Consider the following 19,755-nt stretch of genomic DNA (forward strand, 5'->3'; position numbering starts at 1 on the left):
AGAAAAAAGTTAACTTTTCCTTTTCTTTTTATCATTATTATATGACAAAAACGTTTATTGGAAAGGCGTCATCGGAGATTTAAACTATTTGTGTGTCGTCAAGGTAATGTTAACAGATCAACCGACCTGAATTTTTTAATTTTTTAAATATTTAATTCAATACAAATAGAAAAAAATCTAACTCAATCCAACTTTTATGTTCAGCGGAGTAACGCTGCTAATGGAGAAATTCAAAGAAACCTGCGGAAAGCGAGAGAGAGAGAGAGAGAAAAATCTCAATCTCCGAGAAGTGACTAAGTGGCCACTCGGCCATGCCGATCGACAAGTGGCTTTCAATGCCGGCGACTCGTACTACCGTTGCATCCAACTGCTTCTTCTTCGTCTTCTTCGTCTTCATCTTCTTCGCAGTTCCACTCCGATCTTCCATTTCCCCCAATTTCTCTTCCTCCGATCAATCCAGGCCTTGTTTCACTGCAATGGTAAGCTCGTCTTCTCTTTCCTTGTTCTTTGTTCTTTTTTGTTGCGATTGTCTAATAAATCAAACCCGATCCGCCCTGCTGTATTGTGCCCTGTAGCTGTTAAGACTAATCGACAATATTAAAAGTTTATGAATGCGTTAATTTTTTCCCTTCAAAACATAATTATCAAGTAGAATAGTCTTGAAAATTGAGGACGCTGTTCTTTTTTTGTTGTTAAATTAGGAACTTAGTTTCCATATTGGATTTGGATATCCAGAAGTTTTTACAAAATTAGTTGAAAGGTATTATAGTCAACTTCAAGATCAAATTTGTACATTTTTCTTGTTATAATTTTTTTTTTTTGAAGTATTAGTTCTCTGATAAACGTAAAACAGGGAGCAACTTATAAAAAAATCTGGAAACTTTTGTGTGAAAAAGTTGGGGTTCATTACCGTTCTCCTCCTTCGTACAGGTAACACTTGTTGGCTACTCTGCTAATGGATTGTTCTACTCAATTTTTGTCTTGTTTCTTTTCATCTTCTTTTCATCAGGACAGAAACAAAGACACTGAAAGTTTCAAAAATGGTGGAAAAAGATCTTTTTTTAGAGCATTTGATGCAGACTTCTTCAGTAACACTGAGGTATACATATATATAGCGAAATTCTTTTTTGTTTTCATGTTTTTATGTCCTGTTCTGTCCTTTTAATCCATGTAGGGCTTGGAACTTCTGTTTTTGCGTAGATGGATGAGGTTTTAAAGGGGGCTGAAGAATTTAATTTGCCTGTAATTCGAGCCAATCGGAAGCTAGTTGCTTCTGAAAATGGAGGTCTGCATAATCCTTCTCCTTTAGTGTTCAGTTCCAACTGGGCGAACGAAAGATTTCAACATAAGAGTAGAAGATTTTGCTATCCTCCTGTTTCTGGAGTAAAGAGACCAAAAAATGAAGAAGATATTGCCTTCATGAACGTATGTTTGTGCAGACTAACCTTTTTAGTTTTAAATGGGTTAAAATACAAGTTATAGTTTATGTACTTTCATATCTACTAGGTTCTGAACTTATAATTTTGTCTCTAAAAGATAAGAGTAAATTGAAAAGAGCTAAATATTAGGGACTAGATTCAATAGTGATGACTTTTGTGGTTCTTGACGTGTTGGTGCCTATTAGGTTCTTGAACTTGGAGAACTGATCAAAACGAAGCAGATTACATCCCAGGAGCTCGTTGGAATATTTCTGCAGAGATTGAAAAGGTATTTATGCGCAAAATCAACTTATAGTTTTCGCCATCAAGGTTGAAATTCTTATGCAACAAATTTTTGTAAACAATTCCAGGTATGACTATGTTCTTCAAGCAGTAGTTTCCTTTACTGAAGATTTGGCTTATAAACAAGCCAAAGAGGCTGATGAATTGTTCGCTCAAGGAGTGTATTTAGGTTCGTGCTTTTTATGATTAAAATTTGTTCTGCCACTTCAATGGAAGTGGTTGATTATGGTGGTCCATCGATCAGTTGTAGTTTTCTTGAACTTTCCTCTTCATTTTTCAAATGCTGTGTTAAATTTATACATGGAGTTAATTCTTTGTTTTACAGGTCCACTACATGGAATTCCATATGGGTTGAAGGATATAATTTCTGTTCCAGGATATAAAACAACTTGGGGTTCAAAAAGTTTTAAAGAACAAGTAATTGATGTTGAAGCTTGGGTTTACCAGCAGTAAGAAAGATTTGGCTGTAAATTTCTCTCAGAAATATGTCAAGTGACAACTTTCACCAACAAATCATGAATTATTTGGTTATACAGGTTGAAGTCAGCAGGTGCTGTTCTTGTCGCTAAGCTTGTTACGGGATCACTTGCATATGATGACATCTGGTTTGGTGGGAGGACAAGGAACCCGTGGAATATCGAGGAGTTCACAACAGGGTCATCAGCTGGACCTGCAGCATGTACTTCTGCAGGTGATCCCGTAATAATCCAATCAAGTCACTTGCATATGACTTGATTGGATTATTTCACCTTAAAATGTTGGGAAAACATCTTCCTTGTTATAAAATATTTTTGTTTGAACTCGAAAAGCAAAACTGCAGCAGTTTCAGTTCAAACGGAGACTTCATGGTCTTAACAATAACCATGATTTGCTTTGGGACTACAAGTTAGGTCTTTGTGTTTCTTAAGAAAAAAAGAGCTTGTGTCGTAGTTTCTTGCAGTAAGAATCTTAACTTTATAATGTTGGAAATGACCGAGAGAGATTTGGCTTTACATCTGTATGGCCCTTCTTTTACTAGGTCTGGTTCCATTTGCTATTGGATCAGAGACAGCTGGTTCGATGACTTATCCTGCATCTCGTTGTGGAGTGACTGCACTGCGGCCAACATTTGGGACTGTTGGTCGCAGTGGAGTGATGAGTATATCCGAAAGCTTGGTAGTAGCTATGAGTCCTTTTTTCTTTTAGTTTCTCGACTCTTCTTCGGTATTCATTCTTCCTTTGCTTAACAGGACAAGCTTGGTCCATTTTGTAGAAATGCTATTGATTGTGCAGTCATTTTGGATGTCATTAGAGGAAAGGATCCACATGACCTCTCATCAGTTGAGAGTTCTCTTGATGATCCATTCTCCATCGACATTTCAAAACTTACTGTTGGATATCTCGATGATGCTGATATGGAGGTTAGTTAGTAACTCCATTAGACCAACGTCATCTGTCTTGACATCTGGATTGTTAACACAATTTGTACAATTAATTATGATTGTAGGTCGTTCGGGTTCTTTCATCAAAGGGCGCAAATATGGTTCCATTCAACTTAACTTATTCCCTCGACTCTGTTCAAGGCATCCTTAACTTCACTATGGATATTGATATGTTGGCTCATTTTGACGAGTGGCAACGATCGCGGCTTGATCATGAATATGAAGCTCAAGACCAATGGCCAACAGAACTGCGACGAGCACGTTTAATTCCCGCAGTAGATTATGTGCAGGTACTTCTGTTTCTTGTTGACAAATTACAGAAACGTGTGATTTCAAGTTATTTGATCATATGCACAGGCACAGAGAGCAAGGGGAAAGCTAATAAGGGAAGTTAAAGAAAGTTTCAATGTGGATGCTTTGATTGGCAATGCCACCGACTGGGAGAGGGTCTGTATGGGAAATCTTGTTGGTCTGCCTGTCATGGTTGTTCCAACAGGTTTCAAAAACATCTCAAACCCACCTGCCACGGGCACCACAAGAAGAAGAACCGCCATTACTACTGGAATCTATGCTCCTCCTCACAAGGATCACATCGTATGAACACTTTTCAACATTTTCAAGTCTTTGGAACAAAAATTTGATTTGTTCTTTATCTTTGGATTTTGTTGAGAAGTGTGATTGGATTGATGATGTGTTGTTGTAGGCGTTGGCTTTGGCCATGGCGTACCAGTCTGCAACAGATCACCACAGAGCAAGGCCACCCATTGATGACTTGGGACCTCATGATGCTATTCCAGAACCACCTTTGGTTCCGATTCCTCCAAGATTGTTGCACCTTTGAGCGTGAATCTGCACTTTAATCCATGGTCTTTAATAGTCAACTCAACACCGCCATTGAAATGGTAGATCATATGACTCGTCCCAATCTGCACCTTATGTCTTACATTTTGGAGACTTCCTTTTTCTTTTTGTATGTTCATATGACACGGAATNTTTTTTTTTTTTTTTTTTTTTTTTTTTTTTTTTTTTTTTTTTTTTTTTTTTTCTCTTTTGGGTCGTGGTCAAGTGATTCAAACATAAATCATAGAAGGATCATTGAAATGCAAAAACGCGAAAACGTTTAATCCGACTAGTAATCTAAGAACAAAGATATTGGTTTGGCATTTTTGATGTTTCTACTTCTAAAATCTAGTTTTGCTCTTCTGGCTCCTTTTACTCGAGACGGGGTAAATGGACATCTTTTTTAGTTCTTTATTTTGTTTAGCCACAACTCACAATAAAACATGCAATGAATTTAAAACATTTTTTAGAAACCTCTTTCGATATTGTTGTCGGAGGAGTATATTTATACATTTGAAACATAAAAACTTAGAAATTGTCGTTTCAACATATTCTCATCTGTAATTTTTTCTCTACACAATTTTGAACTATAACGATGAGACAATTTTTGAACTATAACGATGAAGGAAGATCATGACTTTTATGTTTTCTTGACTGGTTGTTATATTCCCCTTTTAATTGTTTCTCTAAGATTCATGACATCCAAATGAATTTCAACATCAACCACACACACTATCACCAAAAAAAAAAAAAGAAAAAAACTAATAATAATAATAATGTTTATATTAGAAAATTTATACTATTTCTTAGATAAATTAATTTGAGAATAATCATATCATTTAAAGATGTTTAGCTAGGTTCTACAAAACTCGTCCCAAACGAGATGGTGAATGAGGGAAGAAGCAGCAAGAGATTGGGATCGGAAAGGAGATTACATTTCCATGTCACCAACTCCAACCCCACCCCCTTTACTTGTACTTTGCGAGAAGGGGGCGTCTCATAGAGGGGATTGTAGTGACTAGGCTACGACGATTATTTACTTTAAAAAACCTTGCCAAAAGGTCAAAGAAGTTGGTGACCTGATGATAAGAGAGTTGGCAACCTCACAACTAGCGAACAATATCTATAACTATTATCGTGAAATCCAACTGAGGAGAAGAACGAACTGTTCTTTATAAGAATATGAAAACATGTTCCTAGCAAACATGTTCCTAGCAAACACATTTTAAAAATAACGAGGAAACGCCCAAAATAAAAAACTCAAAAAGAACATCCGTGGATTTGAACTATTACAACAATGTTCCTCAACTTCATTTTCACTACGCCTATCAAACTAAAAAAACCACTTATACAAAATTTAAAATCACAATTAAACATTTTTACTAAATAGATATGATGTTAAATTTATAATTTAAAGAAGTTCCCAATACATACAATCTTCTGGGTTGGAAGGTTGCAAGAACAAACACTCGATAATATCTATTCCCTTCTCCAGAAGTTAGTATTAAAGACCCATAAATTCTTAACAACACAAGCACCTAAACAACTCAAAAACCATACTGAATCCTAAACACAACACCCTTTTTGTTGCTTCGAAAATCCAATAAACACGACCCCAAATCGTATTAGCAAGACCGAACCGACCAAATGGCGAAACAGAAAAGGGAAGAAAAAGGCATGATCCCAGGAGCCTCCTGATAGCAAACAATGCCAAAATGTAGAGAAAACTAAGTTGTTCAATGTATGATTAAGAACATTACATTATGAAGAGACAGACCTGAAAGAGCTTCTCTTTGCTGCTTCCACTAGATCTTTTTTGCCTATTGCTTATATGAAGGCAAATAAGTTAGAGTAGAAGGAGCAAAAAGAAGCTCAGGAATTCAAATATACAGATGAGAGTTTATTATGTTTATTGACAAAAAGAAACAAAGAAACACAATGGTTAACTGCTCATCTAGCTCTCTTCCTCTTCACATATATATTCTACATCCTATACTACTACCTATCGGCGAGATCATAACAGCGTATACATATTCAAAATCTGATGAACGACCACCGTCACAGTCGAAGTGAAAATTCATCAATACTAATAGCGAAACAGGTCAGCAAAGCAACAACCAATACCTTTTTTCGGCATTGCTCGATATAAAGACAATAGGCTAAGTCAAAGACGACGACTCAACTGCGTTCAAACACCCAACAACTTCAGGATAGTTTAGATTCAAAACCTGGATACTGTACATATCTGAGCTTCGGAATATGTACATGATAGATAGATCACTCGAACTTGTCTTGCATCCATTTTGACTGATATGCCTTCACTCGATGAGGCGCAATGATCTCCAATGCACCTAAAACACACTTGTGATAAGAGAAATCTTCTGTCGTCCCGTCTGATCGTACCAATATGAAGCAACGAGTATTTGAGTATTTTGAGTGGCTACCAACCTGCAAAAGAACAACCAGGTTGCGGGTCGAGAAATGAATAGATAAATTACATGAATAAACAGGTACCAGGTAACTAGAACTATTTTCTTTTAAATCCTAAAATCCATCCTTGTAAGAAGCATCCTTCAGGGTGTTTCCTGCGTAATCAAATTCTATACTCATTCAACCTGTGGGCATGCTCTTTCTACAGCCAAGCAAGGATCTAGAGAGGGCCAAGATGACATAACATGTCGTGTAGGATTGGAACAAGTTTCTGTTAGGAATCACGGATCTCCACAATGGTATGATATTGTCATTTTGAGTATAAGTTCTCATGGCTTTGCTTTGGGCTTCCCCAAAAGGTCTCATACCAATGGAGATGTATTCCTTACTTATAAACTCATGATAATTTCCTAAATTAGCCAATGTGGGGCTCCCTCTCAATAATCCTCAACAATTTCCTCATAGGCACTATACATCCATACAATTTCCTCATAGGCACTATACATCCAGTTAGCTCAAGACGTGTTCATCTCTTCATCATATGGCCATGTGAAGTGCATACCTTGCACCCTCATGGTCCTTGAGTTGTGGCTATGGTAACTAATATGATCAAGGTGTACTTATTCTTCAAACAATATCTTAGACTTTTAAGTGAACATAAACAAGTCAGAGATCTCAAGGCTTAATTGCTCCAAGTCGGAGAGGCAATCAGTGAGATGACTTCGCCATGCTAACTTGGGCTCCGCCCTATCTAACAACCTATTTGAACCTGCCACTGAGACACACCTCTGATATTTATCCTGGAGAACGCAAAATTGCGTTATTCGCAGAAAATAATAATAGTGAGCAGATACGGTGCCTTGCATCCAGATTAGACTGCTCGAGAATGCTCCTTTCCCAGCAGCTCCCAATCCCGGATCTCTATCATCCTTCAAGGATTTTCTCCCTTCTTAATTCCTAAGAAAAGTCTGTCCATAATTGCTGGAACCCGGACAAGAATGGTTCGGCAGAATGGAGCATGCTAACCCGAGAGTCAAAGACTATCGCCCAGAGCAGAGGAAGATAAGAATGGTTAAGGGTTATGAACGGTACGACAGAAAGGAGCATGTACCTCTGAGAGTTCAAGACTGTGAGATCCTACATCGGTTGGGGAGGAGAACGAAAACATTCTTTATAAGGGTGTGGAAACCTCTCCCTAACAGACGCATTTTAAAAACCTTGAAGGGAAATCCGAAAGAGAAAACCCAAAGAGGACAATATCTGCTAGAGGTGGGCTTAGGCTGTTACAAAAACCATTGCCCGGTGTCCTCTTTCATTGTTTTTACTTAAATTATTCATAATTTTATTATTGTTCGGGGGTGCAGGGAGGGGGGATACATGAAATATGCTAAAAGAATTTGATGTTCTATAGAAAATACCTTTATATCCTGAGCTCCAACGCCAATTTTTTCATCCCTTTGAGGATGAAAGTATAAAGCCATCATCAAAGTTGACTTGTCCACTTCATTTAATCTTTCATTTAAAGAATACCTATACACACAAGTGAAATAATTCTAAGATACTAGCTAACTGATTTTCAAGCAATAAACAATTATTAATCGATCTAGAACATGTCCAAATAGAAAAAACGACGCATCTAATATAACGATGCCAATTGTACGAGCCAAAGAGGAAGAACTAACTTGCGTAAAATGCTTCTCAATGTATGAGACAGCTTCTGAATATCATTCAATGTCAAGAACTCCCTTAAAATTGATTTAGAAACACTATCCAGCTTTTTAAGTCCTTTAATGGTAGAGCCACCATTTTTATGCACTACAGCACTATATTTCTCATATATAGTGTTTTTATCAAGAGATTCAATCTTCACGTTCGGCTTCTCACAAATGCCTTGGCTACCCAGTAGATTATAAACATCGACGGGCTTATTAAGCTCGTGCCCCTGAAGAGTAAGAACAATTAGAAAACATTAGATAGTTGAAGTACCGCAACAAATAACAGGCACAGTGATATGACACCATAACGTTATAATCTTACCTTCCCAGAGTAAAGGATATCGAACTGTCCCCCGGTTCCCATAGAAGGTATTTTCCCCCACGCCAAGGCGTCTAGACTTCCTGAAAGACTGTCCTTAATTCCAGCCTTAGCAGCTTTAACAAAGGAAGCACCAGGACTCTGCAGAAAACCGAGTACTGATTAAATTTACATTCATTGCTTGCTCATGAGGATTCAAATGAATATTAGAAATTAGATAACTAACTGAGAAGCAAGCTTGCATAAAGGGTGTTTTGACCAAAGCATGTTCCCTTTGGCGTGTTACTCCTTTAACATTTAAGCCAACAAACTCTCCGGTAGCCGAAAGAGTATTTGCAACGAGCAGCAAATGTTCATGACGTATTGTTTTACCGATATCCAATGTTGCAGACTCCAAACTCTACATTAAAATCTTTGAATGGTTAAATTAGAAGCATTCAAAAGTACCCGTGAACGGTCAGATGCAACAACCGGGCCAAACTTGTAGGGAGAGTAGAGGACGGAAAATTACTCACGTTGAGAAAGTAATTCCTTCCAGAATCTATTCCATATGCCATGCAGAAACTATGGATGTTATCTGGATGACTACGAGACCAATCGATCAAATCCATTATCGGGAGGCAATTATTCATAAGAGTTGCCCAGAATCTAGAATTTCCTTCTCCCGACATGGTCACGCGCAAGTAGAGCTCCCCGTGAGATTTACAATGAGGTTTTGGTACCTTTGGTCGGTCATTCCATGAAATATCTACCTTGTCAATCTCAGCAAAGCCTAATGCGAAAACCAAAGCAGAAAAAAACATAAAATTTTGGTAAATCTAGCCAAATAAAAACCATATTTAGGCATTACGACACACCAACGTAAAAAGTCGCTTCATATTTCAAGAAAGTTATGCCAGTTGAAACAATGAGAAATCAAGAGAAACCTAGCAATTTATTGTAAATATCATCTCAATCTTGTCAAACATAAGGCATGGCACATGATATATATAGATATACACACGCACAAACACGTCCTCCATCTAAAGCTCAAACCATTAATGACCGAACAATTGGCCTTGTCTTAGGTCTTTTCAAAATAAAGCTCTCTTTTACTAAAACTCGACCCCACTACAACCTCACTTGCTCTCGACTTGTAGATTATTCAAATAGAATGAACCAGGTTCCCAAAATTAAAGCATACCAATTATAACCAGATATGGAAAGAGCCCGAAAACATATCACTGAAGATGTCTTTAACACATTGTAACTACAACTCTAAATTCAAGAAAAAAAAAACGAACAACGATAAGTTTTATATCTAACGAAATATTATCAAGTCAAAACGTCAGCTTTTCAGACTGGCCTTGTGTGTGTGGACAAGCACATTAAATATTGGAAGGAAACAAACAGTACAGACCTCTTATAACTGTACCAAGAAGGAAATGAATCAGCAAATCTTGAATGAAATCTAATTGCAGGAAAGAGTTTTTTGTGTTTTCAGCTATTGTAACAGTTAAGCACACGGTATCACCATCTTCTCTCGATGAATCAGCTAGAGAACAATCCCTTAATAGCCAAGCCAAAAAACGACATACAGCTCAAGTGAGATGACAATGGTTAAACTTGCTCCGGTACAAAAAAAAAAATCCGAAATACATGAAAGGGGAGATCTAAGAGTCAATGGAAAAATGAACTTACTGGGTAGATATGTGCAAAAAGGGCAAATTTATTTTTGCTTCTTGTCTCACAGAGTCGCACCGCATATTAAGGGAATGGATGACGGAACTAATTTTCAATCTTCTTTTCTTCAAAATTTCCTGGATCGATGAGCCGGAGTTGATACCAGATAAAGAGGACTGAAACAATATATACATACATCATATAATGAAAGACGTTTTCCAGATTGCATTACCTTGCATACATGAAAGTGGCAAACCCATGGACTAAAATGCCTTTTCCGGGAGGGCTCTGGGGCGAAGCTAATATCGTAGGAAACGTTGTTAATAATGTCAAACCAAAGATAAACATAGCTAATGAAAGATACAACAAAAAAGAATCATAGAAAACATAATAACTTACATAATCATAACACTAGACACAATATCTTTAAAGATTACTCTTTCTAAATGGTTCTTAACTCCTAAAGCTCCATACTCGAATCCATAACTTCGTTTCGAAAGTTTCTCCAATAAGAACAAGGAAAATGTTTGTTTGGGACTATTCCTCTTTGAACCACACTCCAGCACTTTCTGCATGAGTCAAATATATATCAATCATTAGTCTTGATATTAGAAACTATAGACTTGTTTATAAATATATACAAATCCTTGATTTAAATTGTCAAATTGAGAGGAGCAGGCTGCAGTACCTTAAGGTTTAGCAATGGAGAAGTTTCAAGTAGACTAATTGGTTGGTCCAAAGCACTATATGCAGCTTCTGAAAGGGCACAAGCAGCCAATGAACCAACAGGCTGACCACCGATATCACGATTTGTATTATTATTCTCACCATCCAATTCATTAGAGATGCTCGTGGGGCTATCAGTATCATAAGAAAACTGAACCAGTTGATTTCCATATGCATTCCTCACTGTTCGATCATATGCATTATATATATCCCGCATTAAAAATGTTAGTTTTCGTGTCAAAGTCCCAGGAACTTCAGCATTGTCACTGAAAGAGCTATCTCGATTTGTCACTGAATGAGCAAAACACTCGAAAGGATTAAGCCCTGAGAGAAAGGAATTTTCGACCACAGCATATGGGATGAAAGACTGAGTACGGTCAGCAAGACCATCCTTCTGAATATAACGAGGCATCTTTTGACTATTCCATGAAGAACATGAGAGTTTATGTGGAAGGCCGAAGGACAGAGTAACCAAAGAGTGTTGCAAGCCAAGACACATGCTATGCTGAACTAATTTCAACAAATTACCCTTGCTTCCAGCCTTGAACATGGTTAAAAGTGAATTGTCTTTTCCAGAATACTTGTACACAAGATTTTGTATCTCACGGAAAACTCTCTTGAAAGCATCAACAGAAGCTTGATTTAGAGCAGCAGATTTCTGCTTCTCGTAACTTAAATGCTCCACTTCGATAGATAGCACGTGTTGATTACCTTCATCATCTCCGGTAAGGACATCTTTATGTGAATCCACCATCAGCTGTATTAAATTACACGTTTCCTCTGCTTCTTGTAACCCACAAAAGATATCATCCATCATGTTTTTATGTGAGTGTGAATCGACTGAGAGATACAAATCTGATAGTGAAACACTCAATCCCCTCATTGATAACCATTCACAAAGAACTCTTTGAGCGATGTGCAAGTAGTTCAGGGTCATTCCCTCACAATGTTCTATCAGAGCTTGAAAAGGGTTTCTGCCAGTGTCGCGAAGCCAATAAGATCCTTCAGAAGATAGAAGTTCTCCATTTTTAATGTGAACACGATGAGACGGAGAAGAATAATCAAAATCAGGAGGTAGGAAGATGCTGAATAATTGTTTTCCTGTCCACGCACAACTTCTAAATGAAGGAGCTTTTACAATTGCTGGGGGCAACAACTGATGTAAAGCAAACATTTGCAACTGCTGAATTTGGAAAAGATTTAAAGAAACTCCATCTTCCATAATTAAATGAGCAGCAGTTAAACTATCATGACTAAGTGACAGCAGATTTCTACCACTTTGGCCATTGACTAGCTGTCTATCTAGTGCAACCAGCTCTCTAAGCTCCACTCGGGCCTCAAGTGATTGAGGAACATAACCGTGAAGGCAATCGCCATCGAAATCTCCACGGAAAGGAGAACAACAAAGTGGGTTTAAGGAAAGAACTGAGGAGACTGGAAGAACCCTGACAGATAGGGCAATAAGTGAGTGTTGATGTATGGATGGGGGTCGATTAACCAATACAACATCCCCATCAGCTAGGGGCCTATATATAGTATCCCCCATACTAAGTTCAAGAACGTGACGTACACGAACCAGACGACCTTCACGACGAACAAAAATCTCTCCCTTTTCAACAAGACGAAGGTAACAAGAAGTGCTTAGTTTCTTCATATTCCAAGAACTCAGATGCTCGGATATTTGCAACCGCTCTGCAACATGACAAGGTATACCAATTTCACTTAATTCAATGTTTGGATCACCAACAACAACCATGCGGAAACAATGGTCACTCCGCTTTCCAAGAACAACATCTTTGATCCATCTCAAACCATTTGAGCTAGTAGCAGTATCCTTAATTTTCTTTTGCTGGTAAATCGAATCTTTACTTTCTAACTTCTCTGGGCTAAGCTGCATAAAAAGAAGTGTCATTATAAGCAAGAACAAAAGTTTCACATAATAGTTAAGTTGATTAAGGCAAAGAAAAAAAGATGTTGAAAATTGCCTTGGAAATTTTGAGACAATCGAGAACACGAGAACCTAACTCGTTAGCTGTCCCTCTGAAATCAACCAGCTTCTTGTAAGCCCTGGTCCTTTCATCCTTGAATCGTTAAACAGGTTCAAAAGAAACACATTAGAAAGACGCAAATATCATTCAAATATCCTTCTATTTGAATAACCTCAACCTAACAATAGAGCATTGAGAAGACAAGTCTTACAAAGACCAAACGCTGTCCACTTGAAAATGAATGTGTCATTTCAGTCACACGATGACAGTTCGGAGTCACAGGGAAAGAGTTTAGAAACAATGAATCTGTCGCAGACACAAACTTTTTAAGAAATTTTGGGTCGATGTCTTTCAACAAATAATGGACCTGAAATCCAAGAAAAATGTATCACAAAAATATCGGTGCAGTATCAGTAAAGACAAATATCATAGGCTTCCAATAATGTAAGGATTTAAAAGCTTCCAACTAGAAATGCAGAAGGTATAAATGACAAAGAAACACTAGAACCGAAAAGTTGAAACTATATCAATTTTAAAATGCATCGGTGGAGCAAAGTACAAGATAACGAACACCACTAATTTATAATTTTCGTTAAATTCTCCAGTCTGTTCAAGACTTTTGACACTGCAAAGTTCGTCCACTTAAAAAATTGAGGGAAAAAAACACCGCACAGAAAAACCATGACATGGTATTGGTAAAATCGATAATTTTAAAGCACTAATATGAGTATCAGCATCATAGAGTTTATTGGGTCAGGATAGTCGACTCTTTTCTCTGTTCTCTTTTCTTCCATTGTTTTGTGAGGGGAACAAAGGGATACTTTTCTTTTGACAGGACTATTGGTTAGGGATAGTCCCCTCTGCATTTGTATTTTCAAGTCTTACCGTTTATCAAATAAAGAATCAGTCGGTGGCTACTATTTTGTCTCATCCGACGTTATCTCCTATTTTGGGATTCCTTAGTCCATTGTTTAATAGGGAAACAACAAATGTTATTGATTTTCTTTATTTGCTTGTTAAGTTCTGTTGTACTTCAAGGAGTAAGGATTTCGGTATTTAGAGTTCTAGCACGACCAACAGTTTTCCATGTAAATCCTTCTTTTTCTTGTCTAATTAATCCCTCTACCTTGGGTGTCTTAGTCTTTGTCTCATTGTGGAAGGTAAAAAATTTCAAGAAGATTAAGTTTTTCATTTGACAAGTTATCTCCGGGATCGAATCAAGCATTGGGGCTATGGAGAGATGATTATTATTTGGCAAAATATCTGTTGAAGCGTGTTGTGAGAAACAATAAAGTTTATAGAAGGCTTAAGTATTCCCTGAGCAATATTCAATTCCTTATTAGATTCATTTATTTGTTTATTAGGCTAAGTATTTGACACATCTAACAATAACAAGTGTCAGAAGGACATTATTGGACAAAGCACAACAAAACCCTAAGGAAGGCAAGGTTCATGGGTTGAGAAAAAACCGTTACAACCAAACAGTTCCTCGTCAAGGATAATTGATATAAACGAGGAAACAAAGCGCAGAGAGCTCTATCCCCTTTGAGAGTGCCTTTGATTCCACTCGAGATCCATACAAAAGGGAACCGGCCGAGTTTGCTCACAATGACTCTCTACCCAAAGGTTTCTAAACACATCAGTTTAAAACTATACTCTTTTCTAACCAATGCACCCAAAGCGCTTAAAAACCTTCAATCCACGAGAATTTAGCTTGATCTTTCATGTCATTACAACAAAAATTGAGGATGACCTCACATACAAACACGAAAGGACATGAAAGTTGACTAAATTGATTGATTTTAACCCTTAGGCAAAAGGGCATAGGAAAAGATTAACCTAATTTTCCCACGAGTATTCCGAAAGCTGCATTATGAAAGATTAAGGGAGAAAGACTGATTCCTTTGCTTTATCATTGGTGTTGGTTCCACCAAGGAAAAGTCGACTGAAAAACTATACATTTCTCAGGAATAAGGGTTTCCCGAGTAAAAAGTCGTCTGCAAAAGAAAAATATGGAGGCTACGGAAAGTGAACTAAGTGCTTAGCCGAGAAGAGCTAATTCCTCAAGGGTACCACCACATTAGCCAAGAGAAGTGGTGAAGCTACCAAGAAGACTACAATAAGGACTTCCAATCCTTTATTGCTTTGGATAAGGATGGTCTTCCACATTATTTTTAAAAAATTGGAAACACCCCCTATGAAAAGAGAATATATTGTTAAATCACGATCCACCCAAAAGCTTAACCGAGTGGGATATGGTAAATTTAATTATATCAATACTGCAACACATAGTAATTGCATCATTAAGCAAATCAGGTTCATTTTGTATCAAGAAAAATAATGGTTTCTAAAGTTTATAAGGAAAACAAATAGAGAAAACAATGAAATGTGTATAGCCGAAAAGCCTAAACGAACCAAAACTAGTCAATTTCATAAAGAGGCCCAATACCTGAGCATGTGTTAGGACTTTCCTGTTCGGTCTACAATAACTTTCCTCCTGCTGTTCATCTTTCGGGATAAAATTCCAATAATCAGGAGGCAATCCTCCCCTAGCCACCCTCTTTTGGTACTTCTTCGACATGTTTTCTTTCACTTCCACCATAATCATACTTTTTCTGAACATATCAGTAGTTGAAAGCTTAAACCTCATAGGCGGGTACCAATCCTTAAGACTTCCCTGTTGAGCAACATAGATCATGGTTTGAAAAGATTCTTTTTTCATCAGAACAGTTCTCAAACGATAAACAATTAAGAACGAAATAGAAAAACAAAGAGGGCTAAATGAACTTACAAAACAATATCTGCAACCTTTAGGTCGATGAAAATCAGACGTGGGATCCTCAACCTGGTACATGTAAACATAATCAAAATATGCATCTAAAAATAATTTTTAGATTTAGATTTAAAGACGAGAAACAAATTTCCGGTTTTTCTTTCAGTTATTGATACTGTTTCTTATCCCCTACTAGAATCTACATATTCACATGGTGAAGGTAACCACATTGTTTAATAGCAGAAATTCATAACATTTAAACTAATCATAACAATTCAAGGTTCATCACAATAAGTGAGGTACCTGACCTTGCCCCATAGTTCCCGCCGGATAGATTTACACCCTGGACAAACTTTATTCAACACTTGTGCAACTTCCGAGAGAAAATACGGATGGATTATAGTATACGGAAATTTGATAGCGCCAAAATGACCTTACAAAACAATTCAAGGAAAAAAAACGTTAGTACACTCCAATGTGTGAAAGGAAAGTCGACAAGTAATATCTTTATACAGTGACTAGCTAATTACCTTCACAACATTTGAGAACGCTCGCACCACATGTAGTGCACTGATAAGATGGATTAGGAAGTCCCAACTTAGGATCAGATACCTCGCAGGCTGCCTCAATGTTTATCACTGCTATATTCTCCTGTTTTATCGATCACATCAGAAATATCAAAGTCAAATCCAGTATATATAGCGACACAGAGCCATACAAAATTTAAGGCACGTATGAACTCACAAGGGCACCTTCGGTTAATTATCCAACAACAATTTTTTTGTAAATGAAACAAAAATATATGGAATAAAAACTAAGATAAGAAAATGTGTAGGGCAACGAGAGAAAGTAGGGAGTTGTCCATCATACTTATATTGGAAACCCACTAAAATGAAATGAAGAATGTTAGTTGTGTTGCAGTCAAGATCCCATGTTGGTTGAGAGATTGCTAGAACACTATATCCCAGCCAAAAATGTTGGGATGATGTAGAAGTTTCTTGTGATATCGAAGCAAATGTGACGACTGGCATCAACTAAATATAGCTCTAAGGAAAGACGTCCAAAATATTTTTTCACCCTCACAACATCATAACTGATGGTAGGAGACTTAATTTTTCCACTGCTGCCTGACCCAAAATATTGTAAAAGCTTCTTTCCTCCAGTACGTGCCCAGACAATGAATTCAAAGAACCACCCTGTTGGGTGCCTTTGTTTCAAAAGACAGGATTGTACAATTGTTGTCTCGAAATTGTTTGAAGGAATGCATTGACACCGAAAGTTGCAAAACCCATGGTTAACCTTGAAAGCCATAAATTTGAGGAAGAAGATATTCTTTGCAATATCGACCCAAGGCCCTCCCTCGATTTACCTATTGGATTTAAAGGTAGCCAACCGAGGGCATTGTCTAATACATGCTAGCAATAACTCTCCTCCATTGAGATCCTTTTTCTTGAGTGAATCTCCACCGCCATTTAGTAGCAAGTGACTGTTCCTTTGATGAAAAGCTCGAATCCATTCAACTAGTACTGTTCATAACATATATATCCAGGTAATCCAAAACCCAAAAACCCTATCATAAACCCTGGCCCCAAAAAAAATAAGATAGTGATTGATCTGTTTTTTCTTTTCGAACAAAAAACAAAATTTTCATAACAAGTGAATGTTTTTTAAAATTATTGACTTCCTAAAGAAGTATATGTATTTATCATATCACCATTAAAACACTTACCATATCCTGCTGAGTTGAGACACTAAAATTTACGCCAACAAGGACACCAGATGGAATTTGTAGCTCGCTATCCTGTTCGTCTTCCATATGGTTCATCGCCTAGTGCATTTGAAATAAATTAAATAAGCTATACGGCATCTAAATCACAAAGGGAAACGTGGAGCGATGTTGATCGGAAACCCAAAAGAAAATAACAATGACATTTAATAGAAGCTTTCTGTAACTTTAAAAAGGTGATATAGGAAGTCGATGTAAAACTTGATCTGGAGATTACTGAAACTAAAAGGCAACAAAAACTTGTGCAAGTAAGAATAGCCCTTGATGATGGAAAATAAAGTGGATGAACTAACAAAGCTTGTGCAAGTAAGAATAGCAAAGCATTAGGGCATGATGAAGATAAGCAGAGATCAGTTCAACAGGCCTAGGCAAACTCTACATACTCTAGAAGCCTCAAGAGAAAAAGAGACATGTTTAAGTCGAAAATTTAGACAATAGAAGTATACAACGAGTGGCTTAATACAATATAAGTTAAGGGATTATTCAACTCTAGAACTACAGCATCCTAAACATTATACCTTCTGGCTCGATCGAAAGCCTCCAGCGAAATTCATACAACTTCTTCTCCGAGCAAAGCCAATTCAGCAGCTGAAGAAATAAATAAGACAACAAACTCATATTCATGTGTCAGGCCAAGCTGTTGTGCCTTCAAATATTATAACTTTGACTCATCCTTAGGACTTCAAGTAGAAAATGCACTGATTTTGCACATAAAAGTTAACAGAAACAACATGATATCACATAATCAACTAAGTCCTCGGCATTAGAGAATGTTGATGTATAAAGAAACATAAACAGAATCATGAATGTTTCAAAAGTAAAGCAAAACTTCTTGCTTCCATTAGCTCAATGAGCTCAACTCTTTGATGGGCAAATTTCAACATTTGGGGCAAAGGGCTCCTTTATAAAACCTCAAAACTTCATGATCGACATGCTATATAGCCATCAAAGTTGATCATCCAAACAAAAAACACTCATTCCATTCACCATCCGAATGATCCCAGGAACCAAGAACACCAAGAAAATGCAGAAAATCGGCATGATCAACCAAAAGCAAGAAACCCAAATGCAATGCAGTAGTATAAGTGCAAAGATCCCACATTTTAGACATGCAAAGCAAAACCCCATTAGAACCCAGAAATCAAAATCTAGAAAGGAGAGATAACATACTCGAGAGTGAGAGAAAGAGCAGGAGTTGGTTCAATGTGGGGGTTCAGAGGAATCAAAGCGCGCAACCCCAGGAACGAAATTTCTTGGTTTACAGTTCTGGCAAAGGGGGTGGGGGAGCTGTAAAACCGTTATGGAAAAGTGAAGAGAAAAAGGGGAAAAGGGGTTGTTCCAAAACGGGGAAGAGGGAAGAGGGAAGAAGAAGGAGGGGAAGGGGTTGAGTATCGACGCCGGCCTCTTCCCTGTTCCTTTTCCCACCAACCAGAAGCTACACGCCGAGTTCGAGGAGTAGAATCAGTCCAAAACCAGGCCGATAAAAGAGGTGCTTGGAGTTCTGAGAAAATTGACCCTTTCTGTTCCGTTTTATTACGATTCTGACACTTCATAAGCTTTCTTCTGCGATTGCTCTCGTGGGATGGATTATGATGAGAAGGTCATGTCTTTCTGAACTTTTTCCACAATTTCTCCCTTCCTAATTTTCAACCACAGATTCCTTCTTCTACAACAACCATTTCCATTTTTTCTCACTCAATTAATTTAATATTTTATCTCAACAATATATTTTTTTTTTTTAAAAAACGTTTCAATAATACTATTTCCATAAATAAGTCAAAAAACAATTTTACATTTAACTTTAAAATAATTTTTCTTTTTTATTTTTTTTACTAAAAGTATAAATGTATTAATATATGAGTATTTTTGAAACGTGTATTAATATATTTTTGAAGTTTTAAAAAAAATTAAAAGAATAAAGAAACTTTGAAATATTAAAGGATTTTATTCGGTAAAGTTAAGGTTAATTTGTTTGAAATAGTATTAAAAAAATTAAAATTCAAAGATATTTTTTCAATAAAATGCCAAATTATTAGGTGTTTTTTTTTTTTATTAATTAAAATTTATATGGTTTTTAAATTATAAATTTTATTTTTAGATTTATATTTGTCTAATTCTTCGTGTTTAATAAATCACTGAAATTTAAAACTATTTGATAGTTTATATTTAATATTTTAGATATATTTCAACTTTTTAAAAATTATGTAATTACGTTTATAAACTTAAAAAATATCTTTAATTTTAAATTTATTATTCTCTCATTTTCATTTGCAAATATTTTTAAAAAAATAATAATAAAGAAACAATTCGAGAGAAAATCAGAGAGTGAGACAATCTATAAACCCTAGATAAAAAAAAGTCGTACATATAATAA

At 36.7% G+C, this 19,755-nt stretch overlaps 2 protein-coding genes across 4 annotated transcripts; one reads left to right on the forward strand and one right to left on the reverse strand.

Annotated features, from left to right (window-relative positions):
• Window positions 1-225: 225 nt before the first annotated feature.
• Window positions 226-4,133, forward strand: LOC111800751 (glutamyl-tRNA(Gln) amidotransferase subunit A). 2 transcript variants are annotated; one of them, XM_023684584.1, is made up of 13 exons: window positions 226-479; window positions 854-930; window positions 1,015-1,099; window positions 1,201-1,425; window positions 1,625-1,707; window positions 1,790-1,890; window positions 2,047-2,170; window positions 2,258-2,412; window positions 2,740-2,876; window positions 2,951-3,121; window positions 3,208-3,432; window positions 3,500-3,736; window positions 3,846-4,133. In XM_023684584.1, exons 1-13 carry the CDS (start codon window positions 312-314, stop codon window positions 3,981-3,983), a joined length of 1,926 nt encoding a protein of 641 aa, XP_023540352.1. In that variant the 5' UTR covers window positions 226-311; the 3' UTR covers window positions 3,984-4,133. The 2 variants fall into 2 exon arrangements, with proteins under 2 accessions (XP_023540352.1, XP_023540353.1); XM_023684585.1 differs by lacking the exon at window positions 854-930 and having other exon boundaries at window positions 1,010-1,099.
• A 1,549-nt stretch (window positions 4,134-5,682) lies between these two features.
• Window positions 5,683-19,020, reverse strand: LOC111800016 (DNA-directed RNA polymerase IV subunit 1). 2 transcript variants are annotated; one of them, XM_023683590.1, is made up of 20 exons: window positions 18,552-19,020; window positions 17,900-17,969; window positions 17,325-17,423; window positions 16,126-16,246; window positions 15,904-16,028; window positions 15,614-15,667; window positions 15,272-15,499; window positions 13,034-13,189; window positions 12,820-12,915; window positions 10,797-12,725; window positions 10,508-10,677; window positions 10,341-10,407; window positions 10,127-10,245; window positions 9,846-9,994; window positions 8,962-9,218; window positions 8,673-8,846; window positions 8,450-8,587; window positions 8,095-8,354; window positions 7,831-7,942; window positions 5,683-6,430 (listed from the first exon to the last, which is right to left on the reverse strand). In XM_023683590.1, the coding sequence occupies exons 2-20, from the start codon at window positions 17,933-17,935 to the stop codon at window positions 6,260-6,262; spliced, it is 4,461 nt and encodes a 1,486-aa protein (XP_023539358.1). In that variant the 5' UTR covers window positions 17,936-17,969; window positions 18,552-19,020; the 3' UTR covers window positions 5,683-6,259. The 2 variants fall into 2 exon arrangements, with proteins under 2 accessions (XP_023539358.1, XP_023539359.1); XM_023683591.1 differs by lacking the exons at window positions 16,126-16,246; window positions 17,325-17,423; window positions 17,900-17,969; window positions 18,552-19,020 and having other exon boundaries at window positions 15,899-16,028.
• Between the last annotated feature and the right edge of the window lie 735 nt (window positions 19,021-19,755).

Source organism: Cucurbita pepo, chromosome LG08, assembly GCF_002806865.2.
Source record: "Cucurbita pepo subsp. pepo cultivar mu-cu-16 chromosome LG08, ASM280686v2, whole genome shotgun sequence".
Taxonomy (NCBI): Eukaryota; Viridiplantae; Streptophyta; class Magnoliopsida; order Cucurbitales; family Cucurbitaceae; genus Cucurbita; species Cucurbita pepo.